At 44.1% G+C, this 22,711-nt stretch overlaps 1 protein-coding gene across 1 annotated transcript in view; it reads left to right on the top strand.

Annotated features, from left to right (window-relative positions):
- Nucleotides 1-14,546, top strand: part of CHORDC1 (cysteine and histidine rich domain containing 1) — a 35,176-nt gene extending 20,630 nt beyond the window's left edge. The window contains 6 exon segments of the mRNA XM_056561427.1: nt 1,778-1,848; nt 5,207-5,312; nt 10,570-10,689; nt 11,735-11,797; nt 12,091-12,203; nt 12,205-14,546. Coding sequence (XP_056417402.1) covers nt 1,778-1,848; nt 5,207-5,312; nt 10,570-10,689; nt 11,735-11,797; nt 12,091-12,203; nt 12,205-12,241 — 510 coding nt within the window. The 3' untranslated portion in view covers nt 12,242-14,546.
- Nucleotides 14,547-22,711: the final 8,165 nt, after the last annotated feature.

Below are 22,711 nucleotides of genomic sequence, written 5' to 3'. Positions count from 1 at the left end.
TTAGAGAGCATTACTGGACAAACAGCAACATGAAGACCGGGGTGGACGTTCAACAAAAATTTCTGATGTGGGGAAGGTTAGCTTATAGGGGTACTCCGCCCCTAGACATCTTATCCCCTATCCAAAGAATAGTGGATAAGATGTCTGATCGCGGGGGTCCGGCTGCTGGGGACCCCCTCCTCCAATACCTGCTGCGGCACCACAGACATCCGGTGCACGGATCAAACGGATGACTGGCGATTCGGGGCGAAGGCTCGTGACGTCACGGTCACGCCCCGCTCGTGATGTTACGGCCACGCCCCCTTATTGCAAGTCTGACAGTCACGCCCCCTCCCATAGACTTGCATCGAGGGGGGGGTGGCCATGACGTCTTGAGCCTCCGGCACTCTAAACGAACGCCGGGTGCAGCATGGAGATTGCGGTGGGACCCCCCATGATCAGACATTTTATCCCCTATCCTTTGTATAGGGGATAAAGGGGTACTCTGTCCCTAGACATCTTAAGTTTTAAACCTTTCACTGAGCATCATGAAATTCATCCTCAGAAAATAGGAATATTATGGCGCTACTGCTAACCTACCAAGACAAGGCCGCCACCCAGACTCACAAGCTGAGCAAGGAGAAAATGTATTGAAGAAACAACTAAGAGGATTATGGTAACTCAGTAGCAACAGTTCCAAGGGGGTGAATACTTATGCAAGGTCCTGTGTATGGTGCTGAGGTCTCCCCTCGGAGCAGATATTTGAGTGCCGTACATTCTGCTCCCTTCCAAGCCAGTGGTCATTTTAGAAAGTATACTGCAGATTGCCACCTTTATATATTATCTCTAGTGGTCTCCAATCTGTGGACCTTCAGATGTTGCAAAACTACAACTCCAAGCATGCCTGGAGAACCGTTGGCTCTCCGGGCATGCTGGGAGTTGTAGTTGTAGTGCAACATCTGGAGGGCCACGGTTTGGAAACCACTGCAGCTACCGTATTTTTCGTCCTATAGGACGCACCTGTGTATAAGACGCACCCAAATTATAGGTGCAAAATCTAAAAAAAATAAAGATTTTTAACCCAATAGTGGTCTTCAATCTGCGGACCTCCAGCCGATGGCTGTCCGGGCATGCTGGGAGTTGTAGTTTTGCAACATCTGGAGGTCCGCAGATTGAAGACCACTGCATAGGAGGTAATACTCACATGTCCCCCGCCGCTCCGGACCATCACCGCTGCCCTGGATGTCGCTCCATCGCTGTCGCCGTGTCCCCGTCGCTCCGGAACGTCTCTGCTACGCACGCCGACGCACGTACGTGATGACGAGGAAGGAGAGCGCCGGCAGGGGATACAGGGGATCCCTGAATGGAGAAGACACCGAGGAGGCAGGTAAGGTCCCTCCCGGCGTCCTGTAAGCACTAACCCGGCTATTCAGTCGGGCTGTTCGGGACCGCCGCGGTGAAATCGTGGGGGTCCCGAACAGCCCGACTGAACAGCTCGGTTAGTGTCACTTTCCCTTCAGACGTGGCGGTCAGCTTTGATCGCCGCGTCTGAAGGGTTAATACAGGGCATCACCGCTATCGGTGATGTCCTGTATTAGCCGCGGGTCCCGGCAGTTGATGGCCGCAGGGACCGCCGCGATAGGGGTGTATTCACCGTATAAGATGCACTGACTTTTTTGGGGAAGAAAAAGTGCGTCTTATACGGCAAAAAATACGGTAGTCTGTGAATCAGTATTATGTAGACACCTGATGACTTGCTGGTTGTGTTATCTTCTTAATGATTTTTTTTTTTCTTTAGACGTTTTCAGGAGCACAGAGCAATGAAGAAGTCTGTCAGTATCACACTGGGGTCCCCATCTTCCATGAAGGGTTTGTAGGATTTCCCCCCCCCCCCCCTTAAATATTGAATTGAATGTGATTTTTTTACAAAGCCTGGTCACTATACATAGCCAAGTAGTGTGCCCCAACGTTGACTGTAAAGGTCAGTGGTGTCCAAACGGTGGACCTCCAGCTGTTGCAAAACTACAACTCTCAGCATGCCCGGACAGCCGCTGGCTGTCCGGGCATGCTGAGAGTTGTAGTTTTGCAACAGCTGGGGTCACACTGGTTGGGGAAACACTGATCAGATGGAATAGATCTAGTATTGTGTACAGCATGTTATACGTTTATTTAACTATAGTAGTCTAGGTATGATGGCTGCCACTAGGTCCCCAGATGTATACCTTGGCCGGGCACTGCAAAACACAATGTAAAAAATAGTCTTCTTTTTTAGCGGCTTCTTTGCTTTTATGGCCTTTGCTATTTAAAGGGGTACTCCAGCCCTAACAAATAAGATGTCTGGTTCCGCCACTAGGGACCCCCGCAATCTGTCATTGCGCACCTACCTTTGTGAGCTCTCCGCAGCGCCGGAGGCTCAGAGTATGGAGGGGGTGAGGTGTGACGTCACACGGGGGCGGAGTTGTGACGTCACCATACTCCGGCCCCGTGGACGTCACAATACACACTCGGAGCCTCCAGCGCTGCTGGGGACCCCCGCGACCAGACATCTTATACCCTATCCTTTTTGATAGGGGATAAGATGTATTGGGGCTGGAGTACCCCTTTAAAAAAAATCTTAATCCTTCCAGTACTAGTTCCTCTGGAGCATACAACAGCTGATAAGTACTGGAAGGATTAAGAATTTTTAATAGAAGTAATTTACAAATCTGTTTAACTTTCTGGCACCAGTTGATTTGAAAAAGAAAAAATAGTTTTCCACCATAGTACCCCTTTAACCTCTTAAGGACCAAGGACGTACCGGTACGTCCTGAGTTCTTTCCCTTTGTATAACGTGGGGCCACAGCAGGTCTATTAACCCTTTGACACGGCATTCAAAGTTGAACGCCACGTCTAAAGTGAAAGCAAATCACTGCCGGTTAGCTAAGGGAGCTGTTCGGGATGTCCCCGGCGAAATCGCGGCATCCCCAACAGCTGTAGGACACGAGGAGGGTCTCCTACCTTGCCTCCTGGTGTCCGATCGCCGAATGACTGCTCAGTGCCTGAGATCCAGACATGAGCAGTCAAGCGGCAGAATCATCGATCAATGGTTTCCTAAAGAAACCATTGATAAACGTAAAAGATCAGCGTGTGCAGTGTTATAGTCCCCTATGGGAGCTATAACACTACAAAAAAAAAAGTGAAAAAAAAAAAAATGAATAAAGATCATTTACCCCCTACCCTAATAAAAGTTTGAATCACCCCCCTTTTCCCATAAAAAAAAACTGTAAATAAAAATAAACATATTGGTATTGCCGCGTGTGGAAATGTCCGAATTATAAAAATATATTGTTAAATAAACCGCACGGTCAATGGCGTACGAGCAATAAAATTCCAAAGTCCAAAATAGTGCATTTTTGGTCACTTTTTACATCATGAAAAAAATGAATAAAAAGTGATCAATAAGTCCTATCAATGCCAAAATAGTACCGCTAAAAACTTCAGATCAGGGCGCAAAAAATGAGCCGTCATATCGCCCCATACACGGAAAAATAAAAAAGTTATAGGGATCAGAAGATGACAATTTTAAACGTATAAATTTTCCTGCATGTAGTTATGATTTTTTCCAGAAGTCCGACAAAATCAAACCTATATAAGTAGGGGATCATTTTAACCGTATGGACTTACAGAATAATAAGGTGTCATTTTTATCGAAAAATTTACTACGTAGAAACGGAAGCCCCAAAAGTTACAAAATGGCGTTTTTTGTTTTTTTTTGTTTCAATTTTGTCTCACAATGATTTCTTTTTTTTTGTCCGGTTCGCCGTAGATTTTGGTGTAAAATGACTGACGTCATTACAAAATAGAATTGGTGGCGCAAAAAATAAGCAATCATATGGATTTTTAGGTGCAAAATTGAGAGTTATGATTTTTTAAAGGGAAGGAGGAAAAAATGAAAGTGGAAAACCCGCCTTGTCCTTAAGGGGTTAAACAGGGCTGCAACTGTTGATTATTTCTGGAAATTATTAGTTAGCCGAGTATTGTTACGATTAATCGGATAAAAACCCGAAAAGGGATAAGGGGACCAGGGAAGGATTAACAGGAGGAAGTGGGGACCGCATTGTGAAGAATTAACGGGGGGGGGGGGGGGGCAAAAGAAAGGGGACAGCAACTAAAGGGTTAACAGAGGGTAAGGGTAAAGGGACAGCACTTGAAGGGTTAACAGAGAGTAAGAGCAAAGGGACAGAAACTGAAGGGTTAACCTAGAAGCCTTGCTGCAGAGGCGAGGAGCAGTTCACAGACCTTAGTGATGGCCGCCCTTCCTGCAAACAGCAGCTAAGTACTGGAAGGATTAAGATTTTTAAACAATCATTTGTTTCCTCCAGAATTCCCCTTAATTGTCCCTGTGGTTGAAAAAAACTATTTTTTTTTTTCATGTCACAGGTCTAGATTTAGTGCTGAGACTGTGTGAATGAACGGGGAGAAGTGCGTGGTATTGCACTTCACTCCCTGGCTCTCGGCAATCTCCTTCCTGCGGCCCCATTATAAATCTGTACACCCACCCGCTTCTCTCCACTCCTTCTCCCGATCACTGGGGGCATCGGCACTGGGGTCTCCTATGAAGACAGGATATATCCAACTGCAACAGCTGGAGGCACACCGCTTGAGAAACACTGCACGTAGTGTAAGATCACAGGGGTCCAACCAGAGGAACCCCGCAATTTTGAGAATGGTGACTTTGTCCTGTGCGCATGTGCACTTCTGCTCAGTGTTTCCCAACCAGGGTGCTTCCAGCTGTTGCAAAACTACAACTCCCATGCTGGGAGTTGTAGTTTTGCAACAGCTGGGGGCACCCTGATTGGGAAACACTGGTCTACTGAGCTGCTGGAAATACACTAGTATGGTACTCGTACGTACAGTACCTTGTGCAGGATTTGAATCTGTATTCAGTCATTTAGTTCACATTAAAATCTGCAGCTTCAAATCCTGCTCATCAAATATGCACAAGATACTCTGTGTCTGAATAGATCCTTATGAGTGTTTTTCCACTTTGGACAGTCCCTGTCAATTAATACAGTAAACTCCATAAGGTACAATATCATCCTGACACAGCTAATAGGGTTCATGCAAGAGAGTGCAGGTGCTGCACATGAATGGCCTGCAGGGGGCAGCAGAAAACAATACTCTAAATACGTTATTGGAAAGTGTTTTTGATGTTGCTTGATCTCTTTAAAATATTTTATTTTGTTAGGATGAAATATTGGAGCTGCTGTAAGAAGAGAACCTCAGACTTCAATACATTTTTATCCCAGGAAGGATGTTTTAAGGGAACACATTTATGGATCAAGAAAGACGACGTAAGTTTAAGCTTTTCACAAATTGAATTGTTACGCACAGTCGTCCTTGCTTGGGTCAGTTCTAGAGCTCTTTCTGATATGTGTGTGTATGTATGTATATATATATAATAATATTATATTATATTATAATATTATATTATATTATATATATTATATTATATTATTATATATATATATTATATTATATTATTATATATATAGATTATATATATATATATATTATATTATATTATTATATATATATATTATTATATATATAATATTATATATATATATATATATATATATATATTATATTATTATATATATATATATATATTATATTATATATATATATTATATTATTATATATATATATATTTTTTTTATATATATATATTATATTATATTATATATATTATATTATATATATATATTATATTATTATATATATATTATATATATTTATATTATATTATTATATATATATATATTATATTATATATATATATATATATATATATATATATATATATATATTATATTATATTTTATATTATTATATATATATATTATATTATATTATTATATATATATATTATATTATTATATATATATATATATATATATATATATTATATTATATTATATTATATTATTATATATTATATATATATTATATTATTATATATATATTATATTATATATATATATATATATATATATATATATATATATATATATATATATATATATATATATATATATATATATTATATTATATTATATTATTATATTATATTATTATATATATATATTATATTATATTATTATATATATATATTATATTATTATATACCGTATATACTCGAGTATAAGCCGACCCGAGTATAAGCCGAGACCCCTAATTTCAACCCAAAATCCCAGGAAAAGTTATTGACTCGAGTATAAGCCTAGGGTGGGAAATACCTCATCCCCCCCTGTCATCATCCAGACCCGTCATTAACATCCTCATCATCATCCCCTTGTCATCATCCCACACATCCCCCTTCATCATCCCCTTATCATCCCACACATCCCCCTTCATCATCCCCTTATCATCCCGCACATCCCCCCTTCATCATCCCCTTATCATCCCGCACATCCCCCCTTCATCATCCCCTTATCATCCCACACATCCCCCCCTTCATCATCCCCTTGTAATCATCCCACACCCCCCCCTTCATCATCCCCACCCCCCTTCATCATCCCCACACCCCCCCTTCATCATCCTCTTCTCATCATTCGCCCTCAGTGGTCTTCAACCTGCGGACCTCCAGAGGTTTCAAAACTACAACTCCCAGCAAGCCCGGGCAGCCATCGGCTGTCCGGGCTTGCTGGGAGTTGTAGTTTTGAAACCTCCGGAGGTCCACAGGTTGAAGACCACTGCGGCCTTCAACATCATCCAGCCCCCCTCTCACCCCCTTTAGTTCTGAGTACTCACCTCCGCTCGGCGCTGGTCCGGTCCTGCAGGGCTGTCCGGTGAGGAGGTGGTCCGGGCTGCTATCTTCACCGGGGGCGCCTCTTCTCCGCGCTTCCGGCCCGGAATAGAGGCGTTGCCTTGACAATGACGCAGAAGTACGTTGGCAATGAACGCACCTCTGCGTCGTTGTCACGGCAACGTGACTATTCTGAGGCCGGGCCCGAAGCGCTTAGAAGAGGCCTCCCCGGTGAAGATAGCAGCCCGGAACCACTATCCCACCGGACGACCTCCTCACCGGACAGTCCTGCAGGACCGGACCAGCGCCGAGCGGAGGTGAGTACTAAAGGGGGTGAGAGGGGGGCTGGATGATGTTGAAGGCCGCAGTGGTCTTCAACCTGCGGACCTCCGGAGGTTTCAAAACTACAACTCCCAGCAAGCCCGGACAGCCGATGGCTGCCCGGGCTTGCTGGGAGTTGTAGTTTTGAAACCTCTGGAGGTCCGCAGGTTGAAGACCACTGCGGGTGGGGGAGTTCACTCGAGTATAAGCCGAGGGGGGTGTTTTCAGCACGAAAAATCGTGCTGAAAAACTCGGCTTATACTCGAGTATATACGGTATATTATATTATATTATTATATATATATATTATATTATTATATATATATATATTATATTATATTATTATATATATATATATATATATATATATATATATTATATTATATTATATTATTATATATTATATTATATTATATTATTATATATATATTATATTATTATATTATATTATATTATATTATATTATTATATATATATATTATATTATATTATATTATTATATATATATATTATATTATATTATATTATTATATATATATATATTATATTATATTATTATATATATATATTATATTATATTATTGTGTGTGTGTGTGTGTGTACCGTGTTTTTCGCCCTATAGGACGCACCGGCATATTTAAAGGTGCAAAATCTAGAGAGAAAAAAGATTCTGCACCCAACAGTGATCTTCAACCTGCGGACCTCCAGTTGTTGCAAAACTACAACTCCCAACATGCGTCCGGGCATGCTGGGAGTTGTAGTTTTGCAACATCTGGAGGTCCGCAGGTTGAAGACCACTGGATAGGAGGTAATACTCACGTGTCCCCGCCGCTCCGGACGTCTTCTTCCCCGGGATCCACACTCTCCGTCACCGTCATCACGTCGCTACGCACGCTGCTCCTATTGGATGACGGGACGGCGTGCACGACGACTTGATGACGTCGAAGGAGAGCGCCGGCCATGCAGTGGATCCTGGCTCGGAGTAGACACCGAGGAGGCAGGTAAGGTCCCTCCCGGTGTCCTGTAAGCTGTTCGGGATGCCGCAATTTCACCGCGGCGGTCTCGAACACCCCGACTGAGCAGCCAGGTTACTGTCACTTTCGCTTCAGACGCGGCGGTCAACTTTGATCGCCGCGTCTGAAGGGTTAATACAGGGCATCACCGCGATCGGTGATGTCCTGTATTAGCCGCGGGTCCCGGCCGTTGATGGCTGCCGGGACCGAGCCGATAGGTTTGTATTCGCCGTATAAGACGCACCAACTTTCCCCCCCCAGTTTTGGGGAAGAAAATGCGTCTTATACGGCAAAAAATACGATATGTGTGTGTGTGTGTGTGTGTGTATAAATATATAATTTTTTTTCGCAGGGTAAGAAGGTGGTTCCCTGCAGACACGACTGGCACCAGACTGGTAGCGGCGTCACCCCTTCATCATCCCCTTATCATCCCACACATCCCCCCCTTCATCATCCCCTTGTAATCATCCCACACCCCCCCCTTCATCATCCCCACCCCCCTTCATCATCCCCACACCCCCCCTTCATCATCCTCTTCTCATCATTCGCCCTCAGTGGTCTTCAACCTGCGGACCTCCAGAGGTTTCAAAACTACAACTCCCAGCAAGCCCGGGCAGCCATCGGCTGTCCGGGCTTGCTGGGAGTTGTAGTTTTGAAACCTCCGGAGGTCCACAGGTTGAAGACCACTGCGGCCTTCAACATCATCCAGCCCCCCTCTCACCCCCTTTAGTTCTGAGTACTCACCTCCGCTCGGCGCTGGTCCGGTCCTGCAGGGCTGTCCGGTGAGGAGGTGGTCCGGTGAGGAGGTGGTCCGGGCTGCTATCTTCACCGGGGGCGCCTCTTCTCCGCGCTTCCGGCCCGGAATAGAGGCGTTGCCTTGACAATGACGCAGAAGTACGTTGGCAATGAACGCACCTCTGCGTCGTTGTCACGGCAACGTGACTATTCTGAGGCCGGGCCCGAAGCGCTTAGAAGAGGCCTCCCCGGTGAAGATAGCAGCCCGGAACCACTATCCCACCGGACGACCTCCTCACCGGACAGTCCTGCAGGACCGGACCAGCGCCGAGCGGAGGTGAGTACTAAAGGGGGTGAGAGGGGGGCTGGATGATGTTGAAGGCCGCAGTGGTCTTCAACCTGCGGACCTCCGGAGGTTTCAAAACTACAACTCCCAGCAAGCCCGGACAGCCGATGGCTGCCCGGGCTTGCTGGGAGTTGTAGTTTTGAAACCTCTGGAGGTCCGCAGGTTGAAGACCACTGCGGGTGGGGGAGTTCACTCGAGTATAAGCCGAGGGGGGTGTTTTCAGCACGAAAAATCGTGCTGAAAAACTCGGCTTATACTCGAGTATATACGGTATATTATATTATATTATTATATATATATATTATAATATTATTATTATATATATATATATATATATATATATTATATTATATTATATTATATATATATATATATATATATATTATATTATATTATATTATTATATATTATATTATATTATATTATTATATATATATTATATTATTATATTATATTATATTATATTATTATATATATATATTATATTATATTATATTATTATATATATATATTATATTATATTATTATATATATATATTATATTATATTATTATATATATATATTATATTATATTATTGTGTGTGTGTGTGTGTGTGTGTGTGTGTGTACCGTGTTTTTCGCCCTATAGGACGCACCGGCATATTTAAAGGTGCAAAATCTAGAGAGAAAAAAGATTCTGCACCCAACAGTGATCTTCAACCTGCGGACCTCCAGTTGTTGCAAAACTACAACTCCCAACATGCCCGGACAGCCGTTGGCTGTCCGGGCATGCTGGGAGTTGTAGTTTTGCAACATCTGGAGGTCCGCAGGTTGAAGACCACTGGATAGGAGGTAATACTCACGTGTCCCCGCCGCTCCGGACGTCTTCTTCCCCGGGATCCACACTCTCCGTCACCGTCATCACGTCGCTACGCACGCTGCTCCTATTGGATGACGGGACGGCGTGCACGACGACTTGATGACGTCGAAGGAGAGCGCCGGCCATGCAGTGGATCCTGGCTCGGAGTAGACACCGAGGAGGCAGGTAAGGTCCCTCCCGGTGTCCTGTAAGCTGTTCGGGATGCCGCAATTTCACCGCGGCGGTCTCGAACACCCCGACTGAGCAGCCAGGTTACTGTCACTTTCGCTTCAGACGCGGCGGTCAACTTTGATCGCCGCGTCTGAAGGGTTAATACAGGGCATCACCGCGATCGGTGATGTCCTGTATTAGCCGCGGGTCCCGGCCGTTGATGGCTGCCGGGACCGAGCCGATAGGTTTGTATTCGCCGTATAAGACGCACCAACTTTCCCCCCCCAGTTTTGGGGAAGAAAATGCGTCTTATACGGCAAAAAATACGATATGTGTGTGTGTGTGTGTGTATAAATATATAATTTTTTTTCGCAGGGTAAGAAGGTGGTTCCCTGCAGACACGACTGGCACCAGACTGGTAGCGGCGTCACCATCTCAATCTATGCAAAGAACTCCATACCAGAACAGAGCTATGTAGAGGCCAATAGCACACAGGTAAGGATGAGTGTATCCAGAAGGCAGAACTAAATATCGGGGTCCTGATCAGCTGAGAGGATGGGCGGAGGGTCCCTACCTGCCTCCGGTTAGTCCTGCTCTCTATCTCTGCAGAAAGTCTCAACAGCCTGCACTGATGGATGCCGATAACACTGATCAATGCTATGGCGCACCATTGTTCTGTGTATGTAATCTGCATGACTGTATGTAAGACTGCATGTAATAGCCTCATATGGGGGACTATAAAATAGTGAAAAAAGTTAATAAATTTGAATTAGCCCCTTCCCTAATTAAAGTTTTAATCACCCCCCTTTTCCTCATTTTTCTAAATAAAGTAACCAAAAATAAACGTGGTATCGCTGGGTGCAGAAATGTCCGAACTATTAATATGTAATATAGCTGCACGGTCAATGACGTAAACATAAAAAGAAAAAGTTATAGGGAACAGATAACTCCTATTCTTTATTTTTTTGTAAGAAAAATAAATATAGAGAGAGATTTATTTTTTAATTTTAAAACATGGATGAAGAATACCTTTAAAGGGGTATTCCGGGCAAAAACACTTTATCCCCTATCCAAAGGATAGGGGATAAGATGTCTGATCACGGGGGGCGCGCTGCTGAGACCCCCGCGATCCCCCTGCAGCACCCGCATTCTATGAGGGTGCTGAATCTCCAGTTTCGGAAACCTCCGGGTTTCCGGGACTGGGGACGTGACGCCACGCCCTCTCCATTCATGTCTGTGGGAGGGGGCGTGATGGCCGTCACGCCCCCTTCCATAGACATAAATGGAGGGGGCGTGGCATGACGTCACGTCCCCAGTCCCAGAAACCCGGAGGTTTCCGAAACTGGAGATTCAGCACCCTCATAGAATGCGGGTGCTGCAGGGAGATCGCGGGGGTCTCAGCAGCGCGCCCCCCGCGATCAGATATCTTATCCCCTATCCTTTGGATAGGGGATAAAGTGTTTTTGTCCGGAATACCCCTTTAAGGTATTCTTCATCCATGTTTTACCTTTTTACATGACTTTTTACTTTCCTCCCTTAGGTTAACATACAGATCGTGTTTGATGGTGAGAAGGAATTTCAGCAGAACCTACAGTTGTGGGGGGTAAGTACCATCTGAGGATGATATCAGTTTCATCTTATTTCTACCTATCTGCACCTATTTATTGAGATGGTATTTTTGTGTACGTCGCCTCCCCTCCCTGACTGGTGACAGTTTTGTATTGCGTCCGCTCTCTTGTCATGTGACAAAAAAAACCAAAACTGAGAACCGAGGCTGCAGCAACCATGTCGTAATATCAGTAAAAAAAAATAAAAATTTGGTTCACACTCTGCATTGAAAATGAGAAGATGCGGATATTTTACCTCCACTGACTTTTTTTGTTTGACTCCTTACAGGTTATCGACGTGCACAAAAGTTACGTGAACCTAACTGCAACCAAGGTGGAGATTTTCATGAAGAAGGCCGAGCCGATGACGTGGGCCCGGCTAGATCTACCTCAACCCACCCCCCCCACAGCAGAACGGCCCGGAGGAGGCGCAGGACTGACCCTGACCGGACAACGGGGTGACCCTGCCTCTTAGTATTACTAATTTTAAGTGATTTGTTCTGATAGCGAAGACTTGAGCGCCGCGCGTTTGTGGGGTTTATTTTCTTATCCATTTCATGTAGGCCTCGCATCTATTTTTCCCGTTGAGTCCATTCCATTCACTTGCATGAGGCCCATGACCAAAAATTTAGTCCACAGAGAAGATGCTGGTACAATAGTAAAGCGGGCCAATCCCCAAAGTAACCAATCGAAATGCCTGCATCCGAAGTGGTCATCATTTCCTTTGCACCAGATTTATGAATGCAACCACTTTAGTTTGGGCCTCTTTTATATTCTTTGATAGCGCCCCTCTTGTCCACGGATTGTATCTTGTATTGCAACTCAGCCCAAATCAATTGAATGATGTGTGAAGTGTCCCTGTCATTAGGAAAAAACGTTTTAGCCCAGGGTCTGACCATAGACCACAGAGATGACCATAGACTTCTAATGAAGCTCATCTTGTGCAGTGAGCCAAGGAGTATGCCAATCTCTCCTGCCCCCCTCCGGCATGTTAGCAGATGCATGACTCCAATTAAAGGTGTACTGCAGCCAGAATTAACTTATCCCTTATCCACACGATAGGGGATAAGTAGCTGATCGTGGGGGGTCTGACCGCTGGGGCCTGCTGTGATCTCCTGAATGGGAACCCCTTGTCTTACACTAGTTGGCACGCGCTCCATTCATTTTTAATGGTGTGTATGCGGTCTAGAGGTAGACGACATGCTTCTGACTGCCGGACGGTGTCCCGTTTGAGAAATCACGGGGGGCCCCAGCGGTCAGATCCCACCCACTGTGATCAGCTACTTATCCCCCCTATCCTGTGGATAGGGGATAAGTTAAGGCTGCAGTACCCCTTCAACGTAAATGGGAGTTATGCAAATTGTGTAACTCTCCTCTGTCAGCTACAAAAGGGCCAGGAATTCATTGAGGTAGATCAGAATACCTCTTTTAAGGTAGGGTCACATGTAGCGCACCCTCTGGATACACTCATATCAGTCACTACCCCGAGCTCCCTGCTGCAGTCAGGTTGGCCCGTTTCTGCTCTGAGCAGATCTGCTCTGAGCAGCCAGAGAGGGCTACACAGCGCAGCAGGGAGCTCTCTATCATAACTGGCATTGGTGCATCCACAGCGTGAAATACGCTGTGGATGCGCTGCGTGTAACACTACCTTTTAAGTGCATAACCGTGGCACTTCTCCTTCCCCTTCTAGAGATCGTGGGGGGGGGGGGGGGGGTTGTGACTGGGCCTCCTGGATCATGTGAAGGATTTCACACCATGGTCCCCATGGTTTACAGCTATGCCCCTGTCTCGAACCAAGCAATCAAAACTTTTAACATGTCTCTGCAACCAGTCAAGTGTTTGCAAATGACAGCAACACTTTACATTAACAGAGTTGAGCTGCAGTACCAGTTATAGACAAGGGGATGGGGGTGCTGTTTCTAGAGAGAAAAAAAAATACGGCCCATTTCTGATCTTTGACATCACCCTTAATGTACTTCTATGAGTTGAAGATACTGTTTCTGTGATGTTTGTTCCGTTCCATGGAGGGTATGTATTTATATCTGTCCACCGATCAGCCATACATCAAGCTGCCATATCCTGTATGATCTGATACCATCCGCAACTATTTCAGAAGTTTGCCCTAGTATCGGAACCTGTCGGGCTAACCTTCAGGAATTGACTGTTTACTGTCTAATACAGTGCTTTCAAACCAGTGTGCCTCCAGCTGTTGCAAAACTACAATTCGCAGCATGCCCGGACAGCCTTTGGCTGTCCGGGCATGCTGGGAGTTATAGTTTTGCAGTAGCTGGAGGTACACTGTTTGGGAAACACTGGCCTAATCTCTCCCACTCCTGACAGGCGCCATTGTTAACAATGAATCTGTTATTACCTTTACCTTGTTTTAATGTTATGGCTGGTCGGTGTATATTCCGTAATGTAGTCATCCTCCCTCATCACATATTTTTATTTTTTTTATGCAAAATTCCCAATTTCATGTTTGAAGCAAATCTTTCAATGCTGTTCAGCCCTAGAGAATGTGTATATATATTATAAAGCTGTATTTTCCATCATCACATAAACATTGTATATAATTTTTTTTTATTATTATACGTATATATTGTGCATCAAAGAAGGTGGCGTGATAGAGCCGGTCCTGTATCTGCTAGTTTAACCCTTAAAGGGGTACTCCACTGGAAAACATTTTTTTTCAACTGGTGCAAGAAAGTTAAACAGATTTGTAAATTGCTCCTATTTAAATATCTTAATCCTTCCAGTACTTATCAGCTGCTTTATGCTCCACAGGAAGTTCTTTTCTTTTTGAATTTCCTTTCTTTCTGACCAGTGCTCTCTGCTGACACCTCTGTCCATGTCAGGAACTGTCCAGAGTAGGAGCAAATCCCCATAGCAAACCTCTCATGCTCTGGACAGTTCCTGACATGGACGGAGGTGTCAGCAGAGAGCACTGGGGTAAGACCAAAAGGAAATTCAAAAAGAAAAGCACTTCCTGTGGAGCATAAAGAACTTCCTCTGTAGTATACAGCAGCTAAGTACTGGAAGGATTGCGATTTTTTAAGAGAAATAATTTACAAATCTATATAACTTTCTGGCACCTGTTGATTCAAAAAGGTTTTCCAGTGGAGTACCCCTTTAAGAGATATTTAGGTGCAATCTTGCCTTTACATGAAATTGTTGTGCTAAAGCCCCATGTTATATAGAACTGTCTGAGTCCACCATGACCTGTCCACCCTTTACTTAAAACAAATTAGCCATTGTGCCCTTTTCCTTGTAAGGTGTGACATCGCAGGCTTATAAAGCAGATAGGTAAGCATGAGATGAGACCAGTGATTTGAAAAGGGGGGAGATAATATTGCTGTTCATTAGATTTATGCCTCTAGGTAAGGCAGCAGAGAGCCTGTTCTTAGTAACAGTAGGTTGTAAGAATGGGCTTCCTGCTGCCTTATCTAAGTCGTGAATGGGGGAGATGGTATAACTGCTCCATTTATGACTCTAATAAGGCAGCAGGAAGCCTGTTCTGACAAACTACTGTTACTGAGAACAGGCTCCCTGCTGCCTTAGGAGTCCTAAATCTATTGAGCAGTAATACCAGCTCCCCCATTCACATCACTGGTCTCTTCCCAGACTAACAGGAGGAGAGTGGGGGAAGAGGGTGAGAGCAGACTTGCTTTCAGAGCCTATGAGGTAACGTCACAGCTTTCAATGGACATCTTTTGACACAAATTCATAGGTTGTTTTTTATATTTCACAAAAAATTCTAATTATGCAAATTCAATACTATAAGATATCACGTTAACGACCATGAACATGTATACACGTCCAGGGGGTAATGTATGTTCCCGCACCTGAACAAGTATACAAGTCCATGTTTCCCGTGGGTACTGCCCAGTATATCCATGAGATCGCGGCAGGAACTCGGCTGTAACACACAGCCAGGACCCTGCCTCACTGCCGGGACTGAAGTAAACTTTGGTCCCAGCAGTTTAACGCTTACAGCCACGGTCGGAAGTGACCGCAAGCTGTAAGTGTGTTTCCAGAGGGAAGGAGCTTCCTGGCGGGCGGGGGCCTGCCGCACTGCCGGGACCGAAGTAGACTTCGGTCCCGGCAGTTTAACCCTTACAGCTGCTGTCTGAAGCAACCACGAGCTGTAAGGAGTTTGGCAGAGGGAGAGGGCTCCCTCTGTCTCTCTCTCCTGTAGCACCCCGCAGTGATCGCGGGGTGCTGCTAGTTATCTGGGCAGCTGGGGGTCAAAAAAATAAAATAAGTGTTAAAAGAAAATTGGTAAAAAAAAATAAATAAAAATACATTTATTAAATAAATATAATGAAAAGTAAAAATGTATAATGTGTAGGATCACACGGCGCACATCCGCAGCATATTACGTGCTGCGGATGCCCGCCAACAGTCACAATAATGAGCTCCCTGCTGCGGCTGGGTAGCTTTGTGTGTCCACTCATAGCGGCGGATTTCCCGCTGGCAGCCATGAACGGACACATTGAGCTACCCAGCCGCAGCAGTGATCTTGCCCTTGTGACTTCCGGGGTCATCCGCAGTGTGAAATATGCTGCAGATGCGCTCTGTGACTCTACACTGCGTTTCATCAGTATATGTATCCGTCAGCATCATGTCAAGTAAAGTGGTGCTGATGTATACTGTAGCAGCTCCATTCATTTCTGAATGAGACTTATGAGACTGCTACAGGACAATGGACACCTGTAGAGATGAGCGAACTTACAGTAAATTTGATTCGTCACGAACTTCTCACCTCGGCAGTTGCTGACTTTTCCTGCATAAATTAGTTCAGCTTTCAGGTGCCCCGGTGGGCTGGAAAAGGTGGATACAGTCCTAGGAGACTCTCCTAGGACTGTATCCACCTTTTCCAGCCCACCGGAGCACCTGAAAGCTGAACTAATTTATGCAGGCTAAAGTCAGCAACTGCCGAGCCGAGAAGTTCGTGACGTATCGAATTTACTGTAAGTTCGCTCATCTCTAAAGGACACCTCTGTAGGTTTGCTACAGTATGTATGTATGTATGTATGAAGCCTAGACACTGACTTGGACTGTGCATAGGGCAGTGTTTTCCACAATGTAAAAAAAATATATAAAATATCAGTGTGTGTAAGCAAGTGTTTTCCATCAATTGTGCCTCCAGCTGTTGCCAAACTACAACTCTCAGCATGCCCGGACAGCTAGGCTGTCCGGGCATGCTGGGAGTTGTAGTTTTGCAACAGCTGGAGACACACTGGATTGAAAACACTGACATAAGGGATACCATGCTGATGTGTGGATTGTCGTTTTAGCATAGCCTTATATTGGCAACTTGCATATCTTAGAGTGGAGTGTGTGTTGTTTGGCTCTTCGTAACATCACAACACTCAGCTTTCACAGGACCGGCCGTTCGACCTCCCCTGAACCAGGACCTAAATGTCAAATTTAGTTTTAAGTACTGTACATCTAAGGATAGGTCTACCACTGCGTGAAGCTCCTCTTAAAGGGCCAGCGCTACATTACACAGGCTTTTCTGACCTTTACCGGTGGCAGTGAGGTCACCACTGACTTTGGGCAGGAAATCTTTATATTTTTCTATAGATCAGCTGTAAGTTATTTCAGAAGAACCATTAAATCTGAAGAGCCGAGCGTCTGGACTGTCCTGCACCCGTTTCTGGTAGGACTGGGCTGTCGGGGTGGGAACGACGTTGGTATTAAGAACCTGTTCCATGTCCTGTTCAATAAAAGATGTTCTTTTACTGAAGTCTCCGCTCAGCCACTTTAGTTTTTTCATTTTTTATTTTATGTCTTTTTTTTATTTACTCATGATACAGTGTAATACGATTCTATTACCTCCGTACGCCGCTTTGTCCCACTTTCATGCACAGGTCCCACACCCGGAAGTGCTGGAGTGTAAGTCTTTTTATTTTGCTGTTGTCTCTGACCTTTCCCAGCATTCCATGCGACCAGAGACAATGTCACATGGTCTCCAGGGGGGTTTGGATATGCTGCAAAATGTTATATTTTGCCGTTCTGCCCAGGCTGCTGCAATTACAATAATAAACCTTAAAGGGGTACCCAGAGGCTGGGATTGTGATGTTACGCCCCCTCCATTCAGGTCTATGGGAGGGGGAGTGTCAACACTCCTCCTCCTCCCATAGACATGAATGGTGGGGATATGGCATCATGACCACTGCCGCAGGAACCCGAAATTTGTTTAGAACACGGAGTGCTGCAGAAGATCGCGGGGGGCCCCAGCAGTAGGCCCGCCCCCCCACAATCAGACCTCTTATGGCTAGCCGCAGAGCTGCCCTTTAACTTACCTCTCCCCGATGCCTCTTGAATCGCTCTCCCATATTCTGGTCTCTGTCTTCTCATGGTCGACACGTCACACTGCTGTTCAGCTCATTTCTGGCCGCATCCACCTCCTGCCTCTGCCAGAGAGAGTCTGTGCAGCAGAGAGACGTGTTGGCCACCAAAAGCAGGGAAAAGACTGGGGCCGAATGATGGGAGAGCGACACCAGTGGCAGCGGGAGGGTAGGGTAAAGGAATACTTCAGTGCAGTAAAACTTAACCCCTATCCAAAGTTTAATATCCCTGGGGGTCTAACCGCTAAGAGCCCCGCAACATCTGGAGGGTCACAGTTTGGACATCATTGTGCGGTGGTTTCTAAACCGTGGCCCTCTAAATCTTGCAACTCTAACTCCCAGCATGCCAAACGGCTGTCCCGGCATACTGGGAGATGTAGTTATACAACAGCTGGCGGTATGCAACTACATCTCCCAGCATGCCCTTCGGCGTTCAGTACATGCTGGGAGTTGTAGTTTTGCAACAGCTGGAGGCACACTGGTTAGAACATACTGAGTTTGGAAAACCTTGTTCGGTTCTGTTACCTACCAGTGTGCCTCCAGCTGTTGCAAAAGTACAACTCCCAGCATGCACGGTCAGTACATGCTGGGAGTTGGTTTTGCAACAGCTGGAGGTTTGCTTCCCCCCATAGGGGCTTCCTGGTACCATAGGGGCTTCCTGACATGGTTTTTGGGGGGCATGTCGCATTTAGGAAGCCCCTATGGTACCAGAACGGCAAAAAAAAAAAAAAAAACACATGATATACTATTTTGGAAACTACACCCCTCAAGGAACGTAACAAGGGGTACAGTGAGCCTTAACACCCCAAAAGTGTTTGACTTTTCATTAAATTTGGATGTGTAAATTATTTTTTTCACTCAAATGCTGGTTTTCCCCCAAATTTTAAATTTTTACAAGGGGTAATAGAAGAAAGGGGGTTACAAATTTTGGGGGGCATGTTCTCCTATTAACCCTTGTAAAAATTTAAAATTTGGGGGAAAACCAGCATTTGAGTGAAAAAAAAAAATTACACATCCAAATTTAATGAAAAGTCAAACACTTGTGGGGTGTTAAGGCTCACTGTACCCCTTGTTACGTTCCTTGAGGGGTGTAGTTTCCAAAATAGTATGCAATGTGTTTTTTTGTTTTTTGCTGTTCTGGCACCATAGGGGCTTCCTAAATGTGACATGCCCCCAAAAAACCATTTCAGAAAAACTCACTCTCCGAAATCCCATTGTTGCGCCTTCCCTTCTGAGCCTAGTGCACCCTTAGAACACTTTACATCCACATATGAGGTATTTCCTTACTCGGGAGAAATTGGGTTTCAAATTTTAGGAAGATTTCTCTTTTTACCCCTGGGTAAAACTGGGTCTACAACAACATGCGAGTGTAAAAAATGAAGATTTAGAATTTTCTCCTTCACTTTGCTGCTATTCCTGTGAAACACCTAAAGGGTTAACACACTTACTAAATGTCATTTTGAATACTTTGAGGGGTGCAGTTTTTATAATGGGGTCATTTATGGGGTATTTCTAATATGAAGTCCCTTCAAATCCACTTAAACTGAACTGGTCCCTGAAAAATTCCGATTTTGAAAGTTTTGTGAAACATTGGAAAATTGCTGCTGAACTGTGAAGCCCTCTGATGTCTTCCAAAAGTAAAAACATGTCAACTTTATGATGGAAACATAAAGTATACATATTGTATATGTGAATCAATGTATAATTTATTTGCTTATAAGGAAAATGAATATTCCAGAGAGCTTCAAAGTGAAAAAAAATGCAACATTTATATAATTTCTTCCAAAATTTTATGAAAAGTAAGTAAAAGTATCGATAAAAATTTACCTTTAACATAAAGTAGAATATGTCACGAAAAAACAAATCTTTGAATCAGAATGAAAAGTAAAAGCATCCCGGAGTTATTAATGCTTAAAGGGACGGTCATATTTACAAAAAAGGATCTACAGTTTAGACTATGTAAACCTGCTCCAGCATGGTCTGACATTTCAGCGTACTTTCGGCCGATGCGACTTCGCCGAAAAGTCGCTATTGATAAATTCAGCACCAATGCATTTTTCTGTCTAAAATAGCCTAGAATGTATCATGTTCTAAAAATCCTCTAAAGCAAAAGTCGGGAAAAAGTCGCACATATTTTGACCGACTTTCTGTGCGACAATTTTACACGGGGGAAAAAAAACAGTCTAAATCCTTTGATAAATATCCCCCATTGACTTATCTTACCACTACTTTTGCTCTAGATTTTAAATTTTCCAAGCTTAGGCTGGGTTCACACCACATTTTTGCAGTACAGTTCCCGTATCAGGTTTTTGATGAAAAACGGATTCCTCAAAACCGGACTAAACTGTATCAAAACGTGTACACAAATTTCAACCCGTTAATGGTTAAAAACCGTATACGGTTTGAAAAATGATGTCCGGTTGCATCTGTTTTTTTAAGAAAAAAAAAAAAGTATAAGTTAACTTTTCACTTCGTTTTGAATAAAGTTTCACTTGTTTTGGATTGAAATTCCAATCAAATAAAATGTGGAAAGTCAAAAACCGTATGGTGCAAACCAGATGGAGCTGTACGCACATGCACTTCTGTACGGTTCCCATTGACTCCCATGTTAAAAAAAAAAATGTATACAGTTTAATACTGTATACCCAGACTAGAGATGAGCGAACTTACAGTATTCGTCACGAACTTCTCGGCTCGGCAGTTGATGACTTATCCTGCATAAATTAGTTCAGCTTTCAGGTGCTCCGGTGGGCTGGAAAAGGTGGATACAGTCCTAGGAAAGAGTCTCCTAGGAAAGAGTCCACCTTTTCCATCCCACGGGAGCACCTGAAAGCTGAACTAATTTATGCAGGATAAGTCATCAACTGCCGAGCCGAGAAGTTTGTGACGAATCGAATTTACTGTAAGTTCGCTCATCTCTAATTGCCATTTTGATATGCGATTGTGGTATGTTAAAAAAAAAAAGTGAAATCTCACTTCATATCCAACCCCCCCCCCTCTTCCCATATCATATCTATCCCCCCCATTTCCCATGTATCCCGATTTGACATCCCTACCATTTCATATCCCCCCCCCCCATATTTTGACTCCCATTTCATGTCTTTCCCTTTTAATTTGGTGCTGATGCTTATCTAGCTCCAGTCCCGTTTGTCTGACGCAGATCCCGTTCTAGTCCTGATGTATTCTGTGCTTCCTTCTTCAAAACACAACCCTTTCCTCTAGAAATAGTAGACAATCACACCATTGGAAGTTTTAGTTGTTTATTAGACCTTGTGCAGCCAAAAATGTGTATTGTATGTAGTTTTTTTTTCTTTTTTTATACATCCATTATCATGGCTCTGTAACTGTATTGCAACTTCTGGCACACTGTGGGTGGTGTGCTTTTTCTGGAGTGATGGTCTCATTGGCCTCCTTACCCTCTACAGTCCTCACAGAAGACAATGGAGATGCTGTAGCTCCTCCTCCCCTCTCACAGATTCAGAGAAAACTGCAGCTGTATCTCCCTACAGATTGATCAGGCCACCACTTTATGCTCTAAAGTGTTTTTTGTGCCTTAAAAAATAAATAAATGGATCCGTAGAACTGGAACTAAAGAAACCATACCAAAATCTGCTGCCAGTCCACAGCAGCACCATTGTTTCACGCCACGCCTACTGCAATAATTCCCACATGTTATGTACATGTGATACTGCAGCATGACTATGGGGACAGACTCCATTAGGAAAATAATATAGGGTTCAGAGGAATCATGGTTAGAACACGGTCCAGCAAAGGCAACTTCAAGTCATTGAGACAGTATCCCTCCCCCCCCCCATGGCTTCTGTTCTCAGCTGGTAATAATATCCAACAAGAGTGTCTCCAGCTGTTGCAAAACTACAACGCCCAGACAGCCAAAGGCTGTTGCAAAAGCAACTAAAAGACTACACGTTAATCAGAACATGGGAGTTGTAGTTTTGCAACAGCTGGAGGTGCATTTTCTGATTAACAGGACTCGTGCACGAAACATGTAGTCTTCCAGTTGCTCTGAAAGTCCATTCTGATGGTCTAAGGCCCACCAGATACAGTCCTAGGAGACCTCAGAGCGTCATGCCGGACTGTTCCATGTCAGTACACTTTGGGGGGGGGGGGGAAGAGAAATAAAATAAAATTAGTGTCACCTTCAGACACAATGAATCCGTTGCAGATTCATCTCTAGTAAACACCTTACAATTTTGATACGTTTAAAAGGGCAACTCCGATTACTATTTTATATAAGAAGCGCTCCAGATTGATGTGTTTTTCCCATATCATGCACATTCACCATCTCTAGTCTTACAGCACCATCTGTTTCATTCCAGCACAGCTGCACCTATATGTTTCATTACTGTAACTCGGTCATGTGATCAACAATCTGAGCCACCCAAAAAAAAAATTACATTGTTTAAAGTAGACCTCCGGTGAACTACAGGATGACTTCATATGTGATCGCACCTGCTTTTTCCAAGACCCCTAACCCTCCAGCTCTATCTGCATCAGGATATACAGTAGTTATACACCCCCACCCCAGCTCCCCGTAAG

Source organism: Hyla sarda, chromosome 2 (genome assembly GCF_029499605.1).
Source record: "Hyla sarda isolate aHylSar1 chromosome 2, aHylSar1.hap1, whole genome shotgun sequence".
Lineage (NCBI taxonomy): Eukaryota > Metazoa > Chordata > Amphibia > Anura > Hylidae > Hyla > Hyla sarda.
This window is presented reverse-complemented; position numbering and strand designations above follow the sequence as displayed.